Source organism: Prionailurus viverrinus, chromosome B2 (assembly GCF_022837055.1).
Source record: "Prionailurus viverrinus isolate Anna chromosome B2, UM_Priviv_1.0, whole genome shotgun sequence".
Taxonomy (NCBI): Eukaryota; Metazoa; Chordata; class Mammalia; order Carnivora; family Felidae; genus Prionailurus; species Prionailurus viverrinus.
The window spans coordinates 33,749,307-33,766,544 of NC_062565.1; the positions used below are offsets into that span (position 1 = coordinate 33,749,307).

The window sequence follows — 17,238 nt, forward strand, 5'->3', positions numbered from 1 at the left end:
CTGCCTGCTTTCCACCTGAGCAGGCAGGCGAGTCACAGGAACAGCCACTATCAGAAGAGGAAGATGAATGCCCAGCCCCGGCAAAAGAGCCCGGCCCGGGAAGGCAGCACTTCAGACAGCACCCTGGCACGGGAGACGCCCCGCTTGCCGGCCGCCAGAGTCTAGCTGTGGACTGGGCCCCTGGCCCCGCTGGCTGTGCAGCCCGGGGGAGCGCAATGTCGCCGTCACAGCAGGGCCACACCTGAGCCCCAGCCCCGGGCCCTGGGCCCCGGCCCGTGCGCGGCACTCGGCCCCCTCTGCCTTGAGCCTCTGAGCACAAAGGGCCAGTGGCCATGGTTTGCTTATTCCGGGACTGCTGGGGGAAAACAAGTAAAAGTCTCTTTTCTCCCCCTGCCGGGTTCTGTGCTGCTTGTGTTGCATGTGCTGGGTCCCCGTGAACAGCCGCCGCTGCTTCCCTCCCGGAGCCCTCGCTGTGTGCCTGTGCCCCTCAGCTGCATGAAGACGCGTGCTCTCTCCTGACCGGTTTGTGCTGCAAGGTCACAGGACTTGTCCCTCGCCCACGGCCCCGCGGGGGCTCCAGAAGTTGCATGGATGAGAGGAGCCCCCAGCCCCTCTAGTGCCCGTGGGAACAGACTTCCTGAAATACCTCAGTGTGAACGCTGACCTGTGGGCGGAGACCGTGCATGTGCCACCGCAGCCCTGGAGGAGCTCAGACTTGAGGGGGTGGGTGGGTGTGCGGCCCGGGCCCACCTGCCCTCGGCCTGCACCCGGAAGAGGAGCTGCGGGTCCTCTGCTCTCTGGTCTCTTGTACATAGTCTGGCTGCTTTATGGTAATGACCATGATGTGGCAGTGCCATCTGTCTTCCTCTGAGTGCCGCTGCTACCGCCTTAATGGGTTTTCCCTTTTCAAGCGTCTGCCGATTCCTCTCTCGTCAGGTTCGCGGACGCTGGAGCAGAGCGTCGGGGAGTGGCTGGAGGCGGTTGGGCTGCAGCAGTATGAGAGCAAGTTGCTTCTGAATGGCTTTGACGATGTCCGCTTCCTGGTAAGTGCCCGCAGGCCTCCTCGGGGGCGGGGTGCAGCTCGGCGGAGACGGAGACGCGCCTCTCTGGTCTCCCGTGGGCCCTGCTGGAGTGCTAAACAGTGCGTAGCCCCGTATCCCAACAAAGAGCTGAATGAAGTGACTCAGACATCCAGAAAGTCAGCCGACTGTCATGTGCCTTCTTTCTAAACTCGGTCTCCCTCAACTCTGCTCCCAGAAACGGTTCTGTGGGGAGAGCTCTCTGCAAGTCTGCATCCCAAGAGGCAGGGTCCCTGACTGTAGACCTTTGCCCCTTGCTGGTCTCCCTCTCAGACCTCAGACCATATGTCGTGCAGTGAGGCCTCAAGGTGGGTCTTGTTCTGGATCAGACGCCGGGAGTTTTGGTGGACAGGACAGCCAGGTCCCCTGTGATGACTTTCCATCCCATCTCTGTTGGATGCCAGAAGTTTCCTTTATTCCCCAGAATGGTGCCATCAAGCAGGTAGTTGCTGAAGCAGGGAGCCTGGTCCAGCAGGAAGGCCTCTTCCCTGCCCAGCCCAGCCCAGGCTGAGCGGCTAGGGTGGGGAATGTGGCTGTGTAGCCTCATGGACTCGTGACCTCAGAGATGACCCAGAGGAGAGGCTGAATTGGTGGTTGGAAGGCTTGCTTGCTTTTCTGAGGTATAATTTTGTGTTGTCTTCCTATAAAGCACGAGGTGTTAAAAGAAAAAGAAAAATCCGGGTGACTTTCCTCAGGCTCCCTGTGGAGTGGGGCCTGGCTGGGGCCTTGGGCTTAGGATCCAGTGCATCTTCTTTCAGTCCAGAAAGTGGCTCGGGCACCCATGAGCATTCCTCTCCTGGAACCCCTCCAGGAGGTGGTGAGGTGAAGGGGCGGGGGTCAGTCGGCCCAGAGCTCCCATCTCCAGTGTGGGTCCCTCTGGAGTTCCCACTAACGAGGCTGCGTTTTGTGCCTACCGAACAGCAGCCTGCCCAGGGTGCTAGCCTGGAGCTGCCGGGAGGGACCCTGACTAGGACAGGCCCGCCTCACCTGGGCCACCCTTCCAAAGCCAGCTTAGGGCCGTTACTTTTCAACTTTTAAAAGTCTTGGGTTTTTAAATAGCAATTTTTTTTTCTTACATTAACTGAGTATATTTATGGTTCTTATAACCTAACCCCTGACTTACCATGTTCCTGGGGGAAGGCCGACAAACCCAGGGTAGAGGTGGTGGTTCAACCAGCGAGCTGGGGCACTTGGCCCCTGGTGCTGAGTGTTGGGGGGCCTTCACTCTCCGAGCATACCCCTTCACCAGACTGGCTGGCAGGCAGGCAGGCAAGGGAGGCGGGCTGTCCCTTCCCTGTGCTTCAGTACTTTAGAGGCTGAGCTCTTAACTTCTCACCCCTCCTTCTTCTACTTTTGGAAACGGTAAGGTTCCCAACTGTTGAACATCAAGACTCCTTTAAAACTGCTTCCCTGCCCCTTCCTGTGCTCACACCCAGAAAGTAGCTAGGCGGGCATCTTGGTAAATCTGGCCCTGAGCCAAATGTCCATCCCGGAGGGTGCAGGGACTCTGCTAGACCACGGGTCTGTCTTTGGGGGAAGGACACTCATGGAGGGAGGCCAGCAGCTCAGTATTTCCAGGGCCCTCCAGGCTTCTCCTGTTGCCCTGGGTACGAGCTATTCCTCGTCGCTGCTGTCTCAGTTCCAGCGGGGCACTGGCAGGTGGAGTCTGTACAGGAAGGAATGCTGATCGCACCTCACTTGAGCACATTACTTCCGGTAGCTAGAGTGGCCTGAGGAGCCATGCAGAGCATCCTGGGTAATTACATGTAAATTGCCAGATGGACTGTAAGGCTAATTGTTTTAGCAACCAGAAAAAAAGGAAAAAAAAACCACACAAGAAAGGGCATTTTTATTGAGAAACATTCTTTTCGTTGCATATGGTATAATTTCCATCATGTTAGCTATGGTATATCTCCGTGTAGTTTGGTTTTCAGTAGGTTATAAATGTTTTTCTTCGTTGTGAAATGCCCTGGAAACTTCTACAAGATGCACGAGTAGCTTCCAGAGAGCTAAGCTCTCGAGGTAGGAGGAACATCTGGACACTAAGAGTGTTTCACAGACCAGGCACTGCTGTAGAATTTCCCTGTGACAGGGTCCAGCTCCTCCCTGTTGGGGTGGGAGGGACTTTGTCATCATGTGGTCTAATCACCTGTGCCTTCCCTTCAAGACAATCTTGGCCATGATACTTTGCAGTGACAGGGAATTCCACCACCTTACAAAGTAGTAGCCATTTGTTCTTTGCATTGCTCAGGGTTAGTCAAAGTCTGAGTCCTTGTGGACTCTGTCTTTTGGGCCACAGAGAACACGCTTAAACCCTTTAGAAAACTGAAGACTTTCTGTCATGGCCTCTGGCATTTTATCTTGTCTAGGTCCAACATCCTCCTGTTCTGGGTTGTTCCTCCTATGATGTGATGACTGAGCTGGATAAGCACTGCACCTTGAACTTTATTCATACTCTCTTGCCTGCTGGCAGAAAGGGCCTTTGATTTGGAGGGGTCAGGGTCAGGACCAGGGCCGGGGCAGTGGGGGCTGCCACATGCTCCCTAGGCTGATCGGGCTGACACCAGACCCTGGGAGACAGGGCCCAGGAATCTAGCTCCTGCCTCTGCCGGCCAGCCCACCACACTGGCTCGCTCATCACAGCCAGTTCCGTTTTTCACCGTAAGTCTTGTCCACAGGAAATGGGCTTTCTTAGGACAAGGGAGGAAATGCATTTAATCAGCACGGAAGGAAGGTAATTGGTGATTGGCGAGTTTGAAGCTCCAAGCGTGCTGGTGCAAGTCTCCGTATCTGGGGACCGAGCCTGACCTCCCTTCACAGAGGTGGCAGTGGAGTCAGTGATGGTGCTCTACATGCTGGAGTGTTAGGTGGGTGTCAAAAAACTGTTTTTGAAGAATGTCTGATGTGGGCAGACGTTGAGTGAAGGAATCAAGACACAAAAATCCATATGCAACATGATCTTAACTTTCAAAAAAGACAACATCTCTGCACAAGAGATGCAAAGGAATAAGCCAGACGTTTTCAGTGGTTATCTGAGGAGGGCTGTGGATGGCTTTATTCTCTTATTTGGAACATAAGAGATTTTCTGCATTTCCTACAACGAATGGATCCAAATTCAGAAAAGCAAATAATGCAGGTGTCTTAAAGATCTTGATGGTCCCGCTGGGAAAACAAGTCACATAAAGCAATAAAAACAACCAAGCAGCCAAGTGTTAAGTACTATGGTGAGGCGTGTAGGTGCTGCAGGAACACAGGGGAGGAGAACCCGCCTTCCCAGGCATGGACCCAGTGCCCGCGCTGAGCTGGCTCACAGCCCTGGGCATACTGCTGGTCAGGGCTCAGATGGGGCTGTGAGGCCCAGAGGGTGGAGACACTGCCAGTGAGGGGCAGGGCCAGGATGCTAGCCCAGATCTGTCCCAACTTTGAACTCCTGGGTTGCACTTGCTGTCTGAGGGTCTGCAGAGGCTGTGGGCTTGGAAAGACACAGGCAGAGGAAAGGCGAGTGTGGGGCCTGAGCCATCTGCGGTGAGTGAGGAGGCCAGTGTAGGGAGTGCAGTGAAGGGCAGGCCACTGGCTGGGCAGGAGGGGTGGGCTGGGCTCGACTGCAAGGGGCCTTGACAGCCACGCAATGGGAGGCCGTCGGGTTGTTCCCCTCATCGGGCAGAGAGGCCCTGGCGTCGGGGTGCACCTTAGATGGCAGGGCATGGTAGAGAGGGCGCGTGGTGGGTGCTGTGCTGGATGACAGACAAACGGAAAATGGAGACGAGTCTGGCAGCCAGCGGAGGATGGGTTAGACACAGACTGAGGCACAGGCCCGTCACCTCTTACAGCCAGCATCGTCACGGAGGCCTCTTGCTCCTCCCATCAGTTTATTTCTCCACAGGCTTCCACCACATACGGATAGGCTCCTACTGTTTTCCTGTCTGTTTCTGAGACCAGGCCACCTTGTTCCAGTGTGTTGGGGAGGGATGACCAGTGAAGAGGAGCGAGCCCTGAGAGAGCCGAGAGGCATAGGCTTGGGGAGGAGGTCATTCTTTTTTGGCCTCCGTGACGTTTCCAGCCTGACCCCCAGACCCCGGAGCTTCTCTTCCTGTGTGCTCCCCGCGTTAGCTCCTCACTCCTTAGCCCCAGAGGCCGGCTTTCTGTCCGCCGTGGGGCCATGCCCTTGGGTTCCTACCCTGGCTTCCCAAGCTCCCTCCCTCTGCGTTCTTCTCTCTCGGGCTTCAAGGGGCCTCTTTGGCCTGGGCAGGGGTGTCCTGGCACTGCTGTCTGGATGCCTCCCTGCTTCGACTTCCTCTCCACTTGCCCTAGCCCCCTCTTCTCCCCACATAGCACTCTAACTGCTAGAATTCTCTGTGCCCCAGAGTGAGGCAGAGCCCGAAAGGGAGGTTTCCTCAACCAGGGGCCTCGGGGGGTCAGTGGAGCTGGGCTTTAAAAGGAATACTCTTGGACAGTGTGGATCCTGCCTCCTGGACTGACTCAGTTCTGTGGTCACTTAACTCCTCGCGGGGTCCCAGGAGTTGACTGACATGCCACCAGATGCTTCCTTGTCTCCGCTGGGCCCTTTTACCTTGAGACGAGGCAGGCTCACTCTGGGCCTCTTTCCAGGCTGCGTACCCTCTTGCTCTCCCTCTTCCTTTCTCTCTGCCAGATGGTGTGGAGTTCTCTGGGCTAGAGGTGACAGCACCTGGAGTCCCACTGTGTTTGCCCCCACTTGTGTTCCTTGTGTGCTCTGTCCTTCTCCGGCCGCCTTTACAGTGGAAGAAACTGAGAACTGTTTTCATGTCTGTGAACTTAACTAACTGCCCTTGAAGATGTGTGCAGCAGGTGAACAGCTCCTGTTCTGTAGCTTCTGGCTGCAGACATCTCAGTGTGAGCAGCAGCAGGGGGTTCTGTGCTGGCCCCTCAGAACGTCCGAGTGTTCATGTATTCCAACCCCCAGCAGTGTGCATGTGCAGGAAGTGAGGCGTAGGGGGCAGGGCCCCGGGGTCCATGTGTCTCTGTCAGAGGCACAGACCTCCTCACACACCATGTGTCAAAGTTCAGGTGTTCCCAGGCATCCCTGAAGCCCACCCGTGGACTCCTGGGGTCCACAGACACCACACTGAGGACTCTTGGACTCAGTCATTTGCCCAAGGTTGCTCCTCAAGCACACGGCTGAGCTGTCCTAGAAGCAAGTCTCCTAGGCCCAGAGTGGTGCCCCCACCTCCCACTCTAGTCCCACACCTGCTTGCCCAGGAACGTGCTGTGTCTGGGCCTCATGCTCAGTGTGTCCCCCCAAAGAAGGGGCCTGGGAGCCAGTGAGCTAGGCTAGTGCTACCTGGCATCACTTGCAGGCGCCCGTCTGGACCAGGCAGACCATTCCATCCACCCCCTGTGTGTTGGGGGCCACTCGACTTCCAGAAGGCTGGAAAAAGCTGCTGGGAATCAGACCCCAGTGAGCTCTTGGCACTGAAGCCCTTCTGGCCCTGCAGCTGCCACCACCACGGGTCGGGGATGGTAGGTATCCCTGCCTCGTGTTCTCAGTGAAGTTGAGCAGCTTGCTGAGGCCACACTTAGGTGAACTGGGGGGCAATGGCTCAAGAGAAAAGTTGAGGTTCTACTTACTTGCAGAGGGAATTAGGGAGTTGGGAGATGTGGGTTTCCCTCCAGGTCCCCTCATAAGATTTTGGGCAGGTTGTTCTGCGCCCCCATATGTCCCCCTGTCCCATGGCGTCTCACTTTTCTGCCTACTTCATGGGGGCATAAGCTGTGAAGGGGACACACTGTTACCTGTGGTGACACGTAACAGCGACTGAGACCAACTACAAACATAAGAATGTAAGACAGCAAGGCGGCATTTTCTCTGCAGTGGAGGCCAGGTGGCAACCGGGCTCTGTGGGAATCAGATTGGCCTTGTCCTCAGACCCACGAAGACGTAAAGCTTGCTCTGGGTGGTCTTGGGACCGAGCCCTTTGACCCCAGGCTGACTTGGGCCTGGGTAACTTACGCTGTTTATTTGGGGGATGAATGAAGCACCTTGACCTCAGATAAGGCTCAGGTGTCCAGGGGCAGCGGGCAGCAGATGGATGGAAGGATGCTGTGCTGGTACAGGGAGAATGGGAACACTGAGAACCGGCTCGGGAGGACAGGGGGCATAGGGGTGTTGTTTCCGTGCAACTGGGAGGCGAGTCCCGGACTCTTGTGCTGTTGCCCCAGCCTTGAGGACCCTTCTGAAGTTGGCGGGCGGAGGGGCCTCTGGCTTCAGAAACGGGACTTGGTAACATTTGTGCTTCTTCCTCATCTTCTGTAGAACTGGTTGCATTTGTCACCTTCAAGTTCTGTCTCTCCGGGTGAGGGCAGGTCTGTGCTGCAGGGGGCAGGGGGTGACCAGGAGAGTGGCGGGTGTGGGTCAGGGCTGGGCCGCTCTTGTTGCTGAGGGTATGGAGCTGGGGGAAGGTGCCCGTTTGGGAAGTGATGTGACACAGCCCCAGTCGGGAGGCAGCGGGGCCGGGCCAGACAGAGGCGAACAGAGAAACACGAGACTCGTTGAGCACCTGGTCCCTGAGCGCTCAGCACCATGGGATTCGTTATTTAACCTGCGAAGCAGGAGGGCTTGATCCAATTTACAAGGTTCTAACTTTCTAAGAACCTGGAGCAGCGCAGTCGGGATTTGAACTCAGTTCTTACTCCAACGGGTTCTTACTCCTTTATGCCACAGCTGCCTTGCATGTGGTAGCTGGCACACGGAAAGTCCTCAGCCCCAGAAACGGTGAATGTCTGAGATGAAAGCGGCCACGCTGAATGCAGAAATGAGGCCTGAGGGGCGGGCCAGGCAGAAAGTCTGGAAATCACTTAGGGGCAATGATAAACCTTCTTGGGAGGCCAGTCCAGCACCGCTCTGCCCAGGAGACCCTCTTCCACCAGACCATACCCGCCTTTGTTTGAGTGGGGGCCGGATCCCAGAGGGGTGGACGTTTGGTCGTCACTGGGCCCAGAGGTGGATGCCCAGGTGCACTGTCACCAAGCCTGCTTTCTCACATACTCCTGTGTTGCACGCACACCTTTCCCTGTGACATTTAGCGGACTCTCGTGACCAGCTGCAGTGACTGCACACGCTCCAGTACATGGGCGCCCCGTGATTTAACCCGCCACTGGGCACTTTGGCTTCTCTGCCGCAGGCAGGCTTTGGCGGTTCCCAGGACACGTACCGGCCACAGCGATGGAGCCGTTCCGGGCACGGTCACCTGGGGCGCAGGTTGCTGAACACGGGGCCCTGGTCTAAGTCAGGCCTGTCTTCTGAGGCTGGGGTTGTACTAAGTAAGCACACGGGTACCTGCACAGGTGGACCAGGAGCGAGAGGGGGCGAGCAGACCCAAGCAGTCTGAGGCCCGAGGGGCCTGGCAGGGGACAGCGGGAAGGATCTTTGGGAGGGGGGCAGAAAGTGAGTAGGAGGTGCAGGGCTTTGTTGCTCGCCACGGCTACACCAGTCTGGGCTTCCCCCCCAGGCTGCCTGTGGGCCCTGCCCTCCTGAGAGGGCAAGGGCTGAGCTTGAGCGTGGTGGAGAATTTGCAGTGTTCGTGCTTCAGGGACTTAAACTGCTCGAACTGCTGGGTCCTGGATCCCCAGCTGACAGGAGGGGGAGCGGGTATGGCAGCCCCCGGAGAGCCCGGCTGACCTCACGGTCTGCCACGGAATCAGGGCCCCAGCAAAACAATGACCAGAACAGGTGCCAGGGGTCCGCCCAGCGCCTCCGTGCTGAGGGCTTGTCTGCCTTGAGGAGGGACTGAACCATCCCTTGACCTTGCGTCTCAGCGATGGGCCTAGGCTAGAGCCTCACCTCCCACCTGTCGGGGCTTGCTGGTGGCAGACCCCCTTTCTTGCCCTGAGTGCTACCCTGTGCCTCAGGAGGGGGGCAGAGCACCATGCCATGCCTTCATGACGGGCATGGGCTGGGGCTTCTGTAAATCGTTGATCCTCAGGTCTGGCATCAGCTTCCCAGGCCCCCCTCCAGTAAGCCGGGCTCGCACCTCTGCATCCTCAGACCCTTTGCCAGGGGCATGCTGAGCCCTGTATGCCTGGAAACAAGTCAGGAAGGGTGTTCAAATAGGGTGAAGTTCAAATGACTGCCCTCTCTCCGCTTTGGTTCTTCTCTGAGCTGGGAAAGAGGCAGCTCTGTAACCTGAATATGGCAGGGACAAGGCTATGTGACCTCAGGCAAGTCAGTCCTTTGCTGAACCTCAGCTTCCTTGTGACGAAAAGGATAGCTTCCCTCTGCCCTGAGCAGGACCAGCTAACTCCCTGGCACAGCCCTCCAGCCCAGGCCCACCTTCCCACTTCCATCTCCTGGAACTTCTCTCTGCTCCCAGGCAGGGTGGCTTTTGTCACAGCTGCCTGTACCTGTGTTGTTCCCTCAGTTGGGGAGCTCTTGACCCACTTCTCTGCCCTCTTCCCACCTCCCTGTGAAACTCCCTCTGGACCCCGCCATCGTTCCCCCCCAGCTCATACGTCCCTGGGGCTCCTCTTCCCCACCTAAGCACGTCCCCACCTCTCCCCAGACCTCATCCTCTTCCCTCGCAGAGGACTCCAAAAGACCACAATCATGGAGTCAGCAGCACTGGTTTTGGCTGTTCAGCCTCTTCTTTTTAGATCTGTGTTGTTGCCTCCAAAGTATCCTTAGTCATTCAACAGATTTTTATTATGCGCGGACAACATGCCAGGCATTGCCCTAGATGCGGGTGGTGGCAAAGCCGTGAGTGAGACAGGCACCTCTGGCCCGTAACAGCCTCAGGACCCTCAGCCAGCAGCTCAGTGTTTTTCCCTTTGGCTGAGAAGCGTCCACTCCAATGTGCCACACTCCAAATGTTCCCTTCTTAGGTCTTTTCCACTATTTGTTGAATGAAGACATGCCCGGCAGTTAAAATTCCAGCAAAATATTGACAAGTGTGATACCTCTCAGGATGCAAAAGGATCTTTCCTTCTCCTGAAGTCATATGGTCAGGAAGACTCTGAAGATAATCAGAGACCCCTGGAGGGCCAGAGAAAGCTAGAGAGAAAGGACTGGGGCCCTGCAACAGCCCTCTCCTCCGCCTCCACCAGGACTCTCCCCACGACTCCCAGAGGCAGTTCCTGCTGTCCGTGCTCCTTCCCTTCCCATGGCCCCTGTCTTCCCCTCTGTCCACACATCCACTGAGCTACGCGCAGGATCTGGGCCTTGGAGACCCCGCTTAGCACCGAGCGCCCCTGTTGAAAGTGCCATCTTCTGCGCCCATTGGTGAGCCCAGTGACGGATACTGGTAGGAAGGAGAGGCCTTTCAAATAGATTGAGCTGAAGGAGAGTGAAAGTACCGCCACAATAGGCACGGCTCCTCGTTTGTGCCTTGTCAGGGAAGGACACCCAGGAATGATGGTGTATGATTGTGCAAGTCAGTCCAGGGGCACGCTTGCCCCAGCTGAGCTCTGATGGGCCGGCCTCTCCCTGAGTCAGCCTGTTCCTGGGCCCAGGGCTAGGCTGTGTACGCAGAGGCCTGGGCCACATCCTGACCCTGCTTCTCCTTCACTGTGAGGCCTCGGCAGGCCTTCCCCTCACCCACTTCTAGGAGCCCACGCAGCGCTAAGAGTTGGGATTCCATACAGGTGGAAGCACTGCCCCGGCCCCGGAGGTGGAGGGCAGGGAGGCGGGAGGGAAGTTCTATGTAGGGACCCTAGTTCCAGAGCCCGAGCGTCCCCAGCCCTGGGACGGCTTCCCTGCTGCTGCTGGTAGGTACCTTCCACGCTTTGCTTTGTCTTCAACAGAGCCCACCTCCCTAAACAAGTAGAAGGAGCCTGGCGCGTGACTTTGGAGTTCATCAGAGGGACGTTTAACTGTCCTTCTGCAGCTCACAAGCTCCGTGACCTCGCATATGTCACTCCTGCTCTCTGAGCCTCAGTTTCTTTGTGCAATGTGGGCAGTTCCTATCTCAAAGGTTTTTGGGCAGCTTTTTTCAAGCGATGAAGGCAAAGTCCCCGCACAGTGCCAGGACGTGGTCAGGACTCGGGTTCACTGGCATCTCTTCATGTCACCTCCCCCACAAAGACCAGCAGAAGGTGCACTTACTGTGCATAGTGACCCTGACGACCGCTTCTTGCTGCCCTCTTCCCTGGATGTGTAGAGAGCAGGATGTGGCCAAGAAGGTGGGATCCTGGCACCGCCACTGGCCGTGAAACCTGGTTCCTGGCCTGTAAAGTGAGGAGCCGTAGTCAACGCCTGCCAGCTGGTTGCGAGGAGGGAGGAACAGGACAGGGAATGGCTGAAGCAGAGCCCTGGACGGGGAGGCACTGGTACTCTGTCCCTCCTCTGTCCTCCTGTCCTCCCTTCCTCAGGGACTGAACCCAGTCAGGCTGAGTGTCGACTAGTTACATGTTTCAGATTTCTCCTAGAATTAGAAACTTTTTCAAACCTAAGAAAACTGCGGCACTTGGATGGCTCAGTCAGTTAAGCATCCAACTCTTGATTTCGGTTCAGGTCCGGTTTGTGAGTTCGAGTCCCGAATCGGGCTCTGTGCTGATAGTGCGGCGTCTGCCTGGAATTCTCTGTCTCCCTCTCTCTGCCCCTCCCCTGCTCACACGCACGCTCTCTCTCTCTCCCTCTCTCAAAAATAAACAAACATATAAAAAATAAAATCTAAGAAATCTCTATTAACTGAAATGCTTAGGCCAATGAGCTGTTCTGCTTTCTTAGCTCCCTAATTGCTGGCTCGCAACAGGGCCTGGAAGATAGCAGCCCTCGGTATAAACATTAACGTGATAGAAGGTAAAGTAAAAAGTCTCTTTTCCCCCACAGCCCTTCTTGTGAAGATGGTTCCAAAAGGCAGTGGTCCCTTCCTCCCTTTAGTAAAGAGGGTGTGGAAACTTCCAGGATGTTTCTTGCCTTTGAGGATTTGTAACACCTCGTAGTCACCACGCAGACTAATCCGAGAGGATGTAGGTGTGGCACGTGCAGGAAATGAGGAGACCCTGCCTGCACCCTGGACATGCTCTGGCAACTACCTGCTTTGATTTTCCGTCACATCCTTTACTTTGGTTTGGTTTACCTCTGCCTCTTTCTTCTCACTGCCGCATACAGCCCCCTAGTCCTCTTGACAGGTTAATGAAGGCCCTGTCTCCAGCTGGACCCGGTTTTCCCGGTTGTCAGCCTTCAGTTCAGCTTTAATGTTGCCCTAAAAGCGTGTGAAGGGTTATGAGTAAATGCTGGGGATACGGTAGGATTTCAGAAACTCCCTGAAGTGCTGTCATCTCTGAGGTGCCCCGGTCAGTCCAGTGCGTGTCCTCACCAGGTGAGGACTCATCGTCAGGCAGAGTCTGGGCAAGAGGCCACCTCTCTCTGCCTTTCCCGTCAGCACACCGTAGATGTGGGCCCAGAGGGACTGCAGGAACTCAGGGTGGTGACTCCTGACTTTGGGGTGACTCAGGAACTGGCCTCAGACCTGGAGAGAGTGGTACCCTTGTCGCACAGAGCCTTCTACAGGCCCACGCCTCCCTGGTGCCCCTGCGAAGGGGTGTGTTCTGTCTGCAGCCCGAGCAGGAGAGCTTCCGGTCTGGCTTCAGAGCTCTCTCCCTGGGCTCTCTTGAGCCTTGGAAGGGGTCCTCTGCGGGGCAAAGGTTTTTGTCACCATGCACGGGCTCCGGGGGGGCTACTGTGCCAACATGCACCGTGGCTCAGGCACAAAGGCGAGACCGCCAGGCGCGAGGGTCTGCATGCGCTGGCCCGACTTGCTTAAATAGAAATAGAAAGTCCAGAAAGAGTCCCAGAAACACACAAATTTAGGACACAGCAGAGGTCACTTCAGATTGGTAGAGAAAAGATAGTTCATTCAAGAAATAGACAGCTTGCTGCCTAGGAAAAAAAATAACTGAATCCTGACTCTTGAACTTCACTTAAAAAAAAATTGTAGATTAAAGATTTAATGGTAAAAATGAAACTAATTTTTTTTTCAACGTATATTTATTTTTTTGGGACAGAGAGAGACAGAGCATGAACGGGGGAGGGGCAGAGAGAGAGGGAGACACAGAATCGGAAACAGGCTCCAGGCTCTGAGCCATCAGCCCAGAGCCCGACGCGGAGCTCGAACTCACAGACCGCGAGATCGTGACCTGGCTGAAGTCGGACGCTTAACCGACTGCGCCACCCAGGCGCCCTGGTAAAAATGAAACTAAAATTACAGGAAGAAAATATGCAAGAATTGTTTTTAAAAATCTTGAAGAGGGGAGGTCTTTCTCAGCCTGACAGAACTAAGAGAAGCTCTACGGGATATAGGTACAGACCAATAGATTTCTGCACGAACAAAGCCAACATGAAAGTCAAAAGAGAAGTGACAAACTGGAAAAAACGAATGTCTAACTATTTCCAGATAATAGGTTAATTTCCTTGCTTTTATTTATTTATTTTTGAGAGAGAAAAAGCGCTTATCAGGGAGGGGCAGAGAGAGAGGAGAGAGAGAATCCCAAGCAGGCTCCACACTGTCAGCACAGAGCCCAACGTAGGGCTTGAACCCACGAACCGTGAGATTATGACCTGAGTCCAGGTAGGATGCTTAACCGACTAAGCCATTCAGATGCCCTGATTTCCTTAGTTTTTAATGTATTTCTACAAATCAAGTACAGAAAAGATCAGTACCTCCAGAGATAAACACCCAAAGATATAAAGGGATAATTGCTGGAAAAGGAGCTATGGATGTCCCCCACACATGTGGCCCCAGAGTGTATGGACAAGACAGCTGGGCTGAATCCCGGCTCCATGCTTACATATGTGTGACCCTGCAAGTTGTTCATGCTCTCTAGGCTCAGCCTCCTGAGCTGTAAAGTGGGGGTAACGATAGTCCCTTTTATTAAATGGGTCACCAAGTCTAAAGCCTGTAGAACATGGAGTGGGGCAGGAATCACAATGTAAATACCTGATAGATAAGGAGCGCCTAGGGTGGCTCGGCTGGCTGGGCATCCAGCCATTTGTTTCAGCTCAGGTCATGATCCCAGCGTCGTGGAATCAAGCCCTACATCGGGCTCCGCCCTGAGCAGGGAACCTGCTTAAGATTCTCTTTCTCTCTCTCCCGCTCGCACACGCACACGTGCTCTCTCTCGCTCAAGTAAAAAATAAAAATAAATACTTGACAAAACCTGAAAAGGTGCTGGAGCTTCCCCTGTGAGTGAGATGCTTTTACAATAGGAAGTGTGCCGTGATAAGCCATTTCTCTGCAATTGTTGCTGACAGTGTGACAAATCTAGCACTCGTGTCATTGATGGGAGTATAAATGTGTGTTAGACTTCCAAACACACATACCCTTTGACCAAGCAGTCTCTCTTGATAACTATCCCAGAAATGATGCATATATGGGGGTATTCATGCCGTACTATTTGTAAAAGCTGGAATTGGAAATAGTCATCGTGCAGCAGGGACCTAGTTAAATAATTTATAATATGTCCCTAACCTGGATGATCATGCGGCTTTTAAAAAAAGAGGCAGGTCTAAATATCCTGATGTGAAGCAATCTCCTGTATACCTGTAAAACGTACCTCGTTTTGTGCTCCGCTTTATTGCACTTGGAAGATCCTGCATTTTTTACAAACGGAAGAAGGTTTGTGGTAACCCTGCGTCGATCAAATCTGTCAGCGCCATGTTTCCAACAGCATTTGCTCACTTGGTGTGTCTGTGTCGTATTTTGGCAATTCTTGCAATATTCCAAATTTCTCTTTATTACTATTTTACGGTGATCTGTGATCAGCGATTGTAATTCACTGAAAGCTCAGATGATGGTTAACATTTTTTTTTAGCAGTTCTTTGTAATTAAGGTATGTACGTTTTTTAGACAGAATGCTATTGTATACCTAATAGACGATATAGCATAGTAAACATAACTTTGGTATGCCCTGAGAAACCAAAAAATTCACTTTACTCACTTTATTGCTGTGGTCTGCAACCAAACACATGAGATCTCTGAGGTATGCCTGTATATCAAGTAGTAAGAGCAAGGTGTTGAACAAGATGTACAAGAACTCCGTTTGTGAGAGAAGGAAACTGGCCTCAGAGGGACATCCAGAAGAGTGGTACCAGTTGCCTCTGTGTTGGGGGGGCGGGGGTGCTGTGGCTGAAGGTGGGGCAGAACGCGTGAGTTTTCATGGATCATAATCTGAAAAAACTTACCTGATGACGCTACTGTGAGGCATAAAGCCTCATCATAGAAGTTGGGGACAGGGAGCAGCCAGGTCTTAGCCCCACCACCAGATGTGTGGCCTCGGCAAGTTCCTGACCTCCCCGCCTCCTTTTCTGCATCCTTAACACGAGGATGAAAAGGATCCACCGCACAGGGGCGTGAGTGTGAACTGGTGTGTCCGGGTCACAAGCTCTGGGGCCTGTCATCTAGCAGGCAAGTGCACAGTGAGCGCCAGACCTCCCTCTCCTCCCCGTCAGGGGTCAGGTTCATGGCCCAACTCTGGCACCCCCCCAGCTCCCGGGGCCAGAAGACTTTCTCTGACATCTCTCCGCTTTGACACTCCTCTCCTCCCTGGGTTGAGGCTGGTTCCTTGGCTGACCACCTGACGTGGCTGTCGCAGCCTTCGAGTTAGGAAAGCATGTCTGTGAGGAAGCTTGGGCTGGTCCACCCGCCCTTCACCTCGGATGGTTGTGGAACCCGCCCCTGAGAAGCGTGTGGACACAGAGCGGGGCCAGGGCTGTGCCTGGACCTGGACATGCCGGACCCCGCCCCGGGTTCGGCTGTGGCCCGCGTCACTGCCCTGTGCACATTCGGAGCCCTGGCGCTGCCCGGCCCACCGGGGGGCTGCTCGGGCAGGAGTGGGCCGTCTGGGCAGACTTGTGTGCTGTGCACCTCAGACTCCTGCCTACACAAGACTCTTGCTGCCTGGCCCGGCCTCCCTGGGGAGCTCCGGGTCTCCGTCCCTCTCAGCGCTCGTGCTAGAGGAGGGGCCACGCAAGGCTGCCGTCAGCCACCCGTTCACGAGGGCGCTCACGTGAACCTCTTCTGCTTCCAGGGGCCTAACGTGATGGAAGAGCAAGACCTGCGGGAGATTGGCATCAGTGACCCACAGCACCGGCGGAAGCTGCTCCAGGCGGCACGGTCCCTGCCCAAGGTGACTGCTGACAGCTCGGTGGCCTCAGCCTGTGCCGAGACAGGGCCCTGTCCCCGACGCCACCTGGACCCAGAATAGGGAAGGAGCTTGGCTCCAGGGCATGCAGATCGCCACAAGCTGTCTGTCTCTCATTCCGAGGGACACGGCAGGCAGCACAGAGGCCTGTTTACTTTCTTGCCAAATCCCGGGGCCCGGAGAGTCAGCAGAGACTAAGGACAGTTGGGGACCCGGTACAGGCTCTGGGGGGAGGCTCCAGACCCCTGCCCAGCACAGGAGCTGGTACCCACAGGTTTGGCCTGTCACCTGGAGCCTCTTGGGGTCTTTCCTGACTCACCGGAGACCAGGCCAGCCGGCACCGACCCCTGACGTCAGCCCCTCCCCAGGAAAGGCAGAGAGGTGCTCAGGGCGGCAGGGGAGGCAGTTTTTCCCTGGGGGAGCCAGGGGCTGGTAGGCCCAAGCCTCTCCCCCTCGACTATGGTGGTGCTAAGTCCAGGGTACCCAGAGCTGGGGAAGCATGAACAAGTCCCAGCAGTGGGGCCAGTGCCTACTTCACAGGAACATACCGTGTTGTCCCACCAAGTCTGTGACCTTGTCATAGCTCAGTGGGAACCCCTCTGCAAACCTTTCTCCCATCGAGCTGTACCCACTAGGGCCGTCTTCCCCAACCCTGGAATGCTCCGGTGACGCCAGATGGGGGAGCCGGGACCAGAGCAGTGGTACAAAGGGCTGTGTGAAGGGAGGAGACTCTGGTCCTCTGGACTTCTGTCCCATGAGTGCTGAGATGTCAGTCCTACTGCCCCTTCTTGCCCCACAGGTGAAAGCTCTGGGCTATGACGGCAACAGCCCCCCATCAGTGCCCTCCTGGCTGGACTCCCTCGGTCTGCAGGACTACGTTCATTCCTTCCTGTCGAGTGGCTACAGTTCCATTGACACTGTGAAAAACCTCTGGGAACTGGAGCTTGTCAACGTGAGTGCAGCCTCTGCTCAGGCTGGGCCTGACCCCCGAGGGTGCGGCCTGGGGCTGGGAGGAGAGCTGCGGGCGCAGGTGTGGCCTGACCCC

General features: G+C 55.4%; 1 protein-coding gene across 8 annotated transcripts in view; it reads left to right on the forward strand.

Moving 5' to 3' along the window:
- The window catches only part of ANKS1A (ankyrin repeat and sterile alpha motif domain containing 1A), a 180,361-nt gene that overhangs the window by 150,978 nt on the left and 12,145 nt on the right, over positions 1 to 17,238 (forward strand). For all 8 annotated transcript variants that reach the window (XM_047860139.1, XM_047860138.1, XM_047860140.1 and 5 more), the window contains 3 exons: positions 937 to 1,043; positions 16,080 to 16,178; positions 16,993 to 17,145. In XM_047860139.1, coding sequence (XP_047716095.1) covers positions 937 to 1,043; positions 16,080 to 16,178; positions 16,993 to 17,145 — 359 coding nt within the window. The remainder of the gene's footprint in view (positions 1 to 936; positions 1,044 to 16,079; positions 16,179 to 16,992; positions 17,146 to 17,238) is intronic.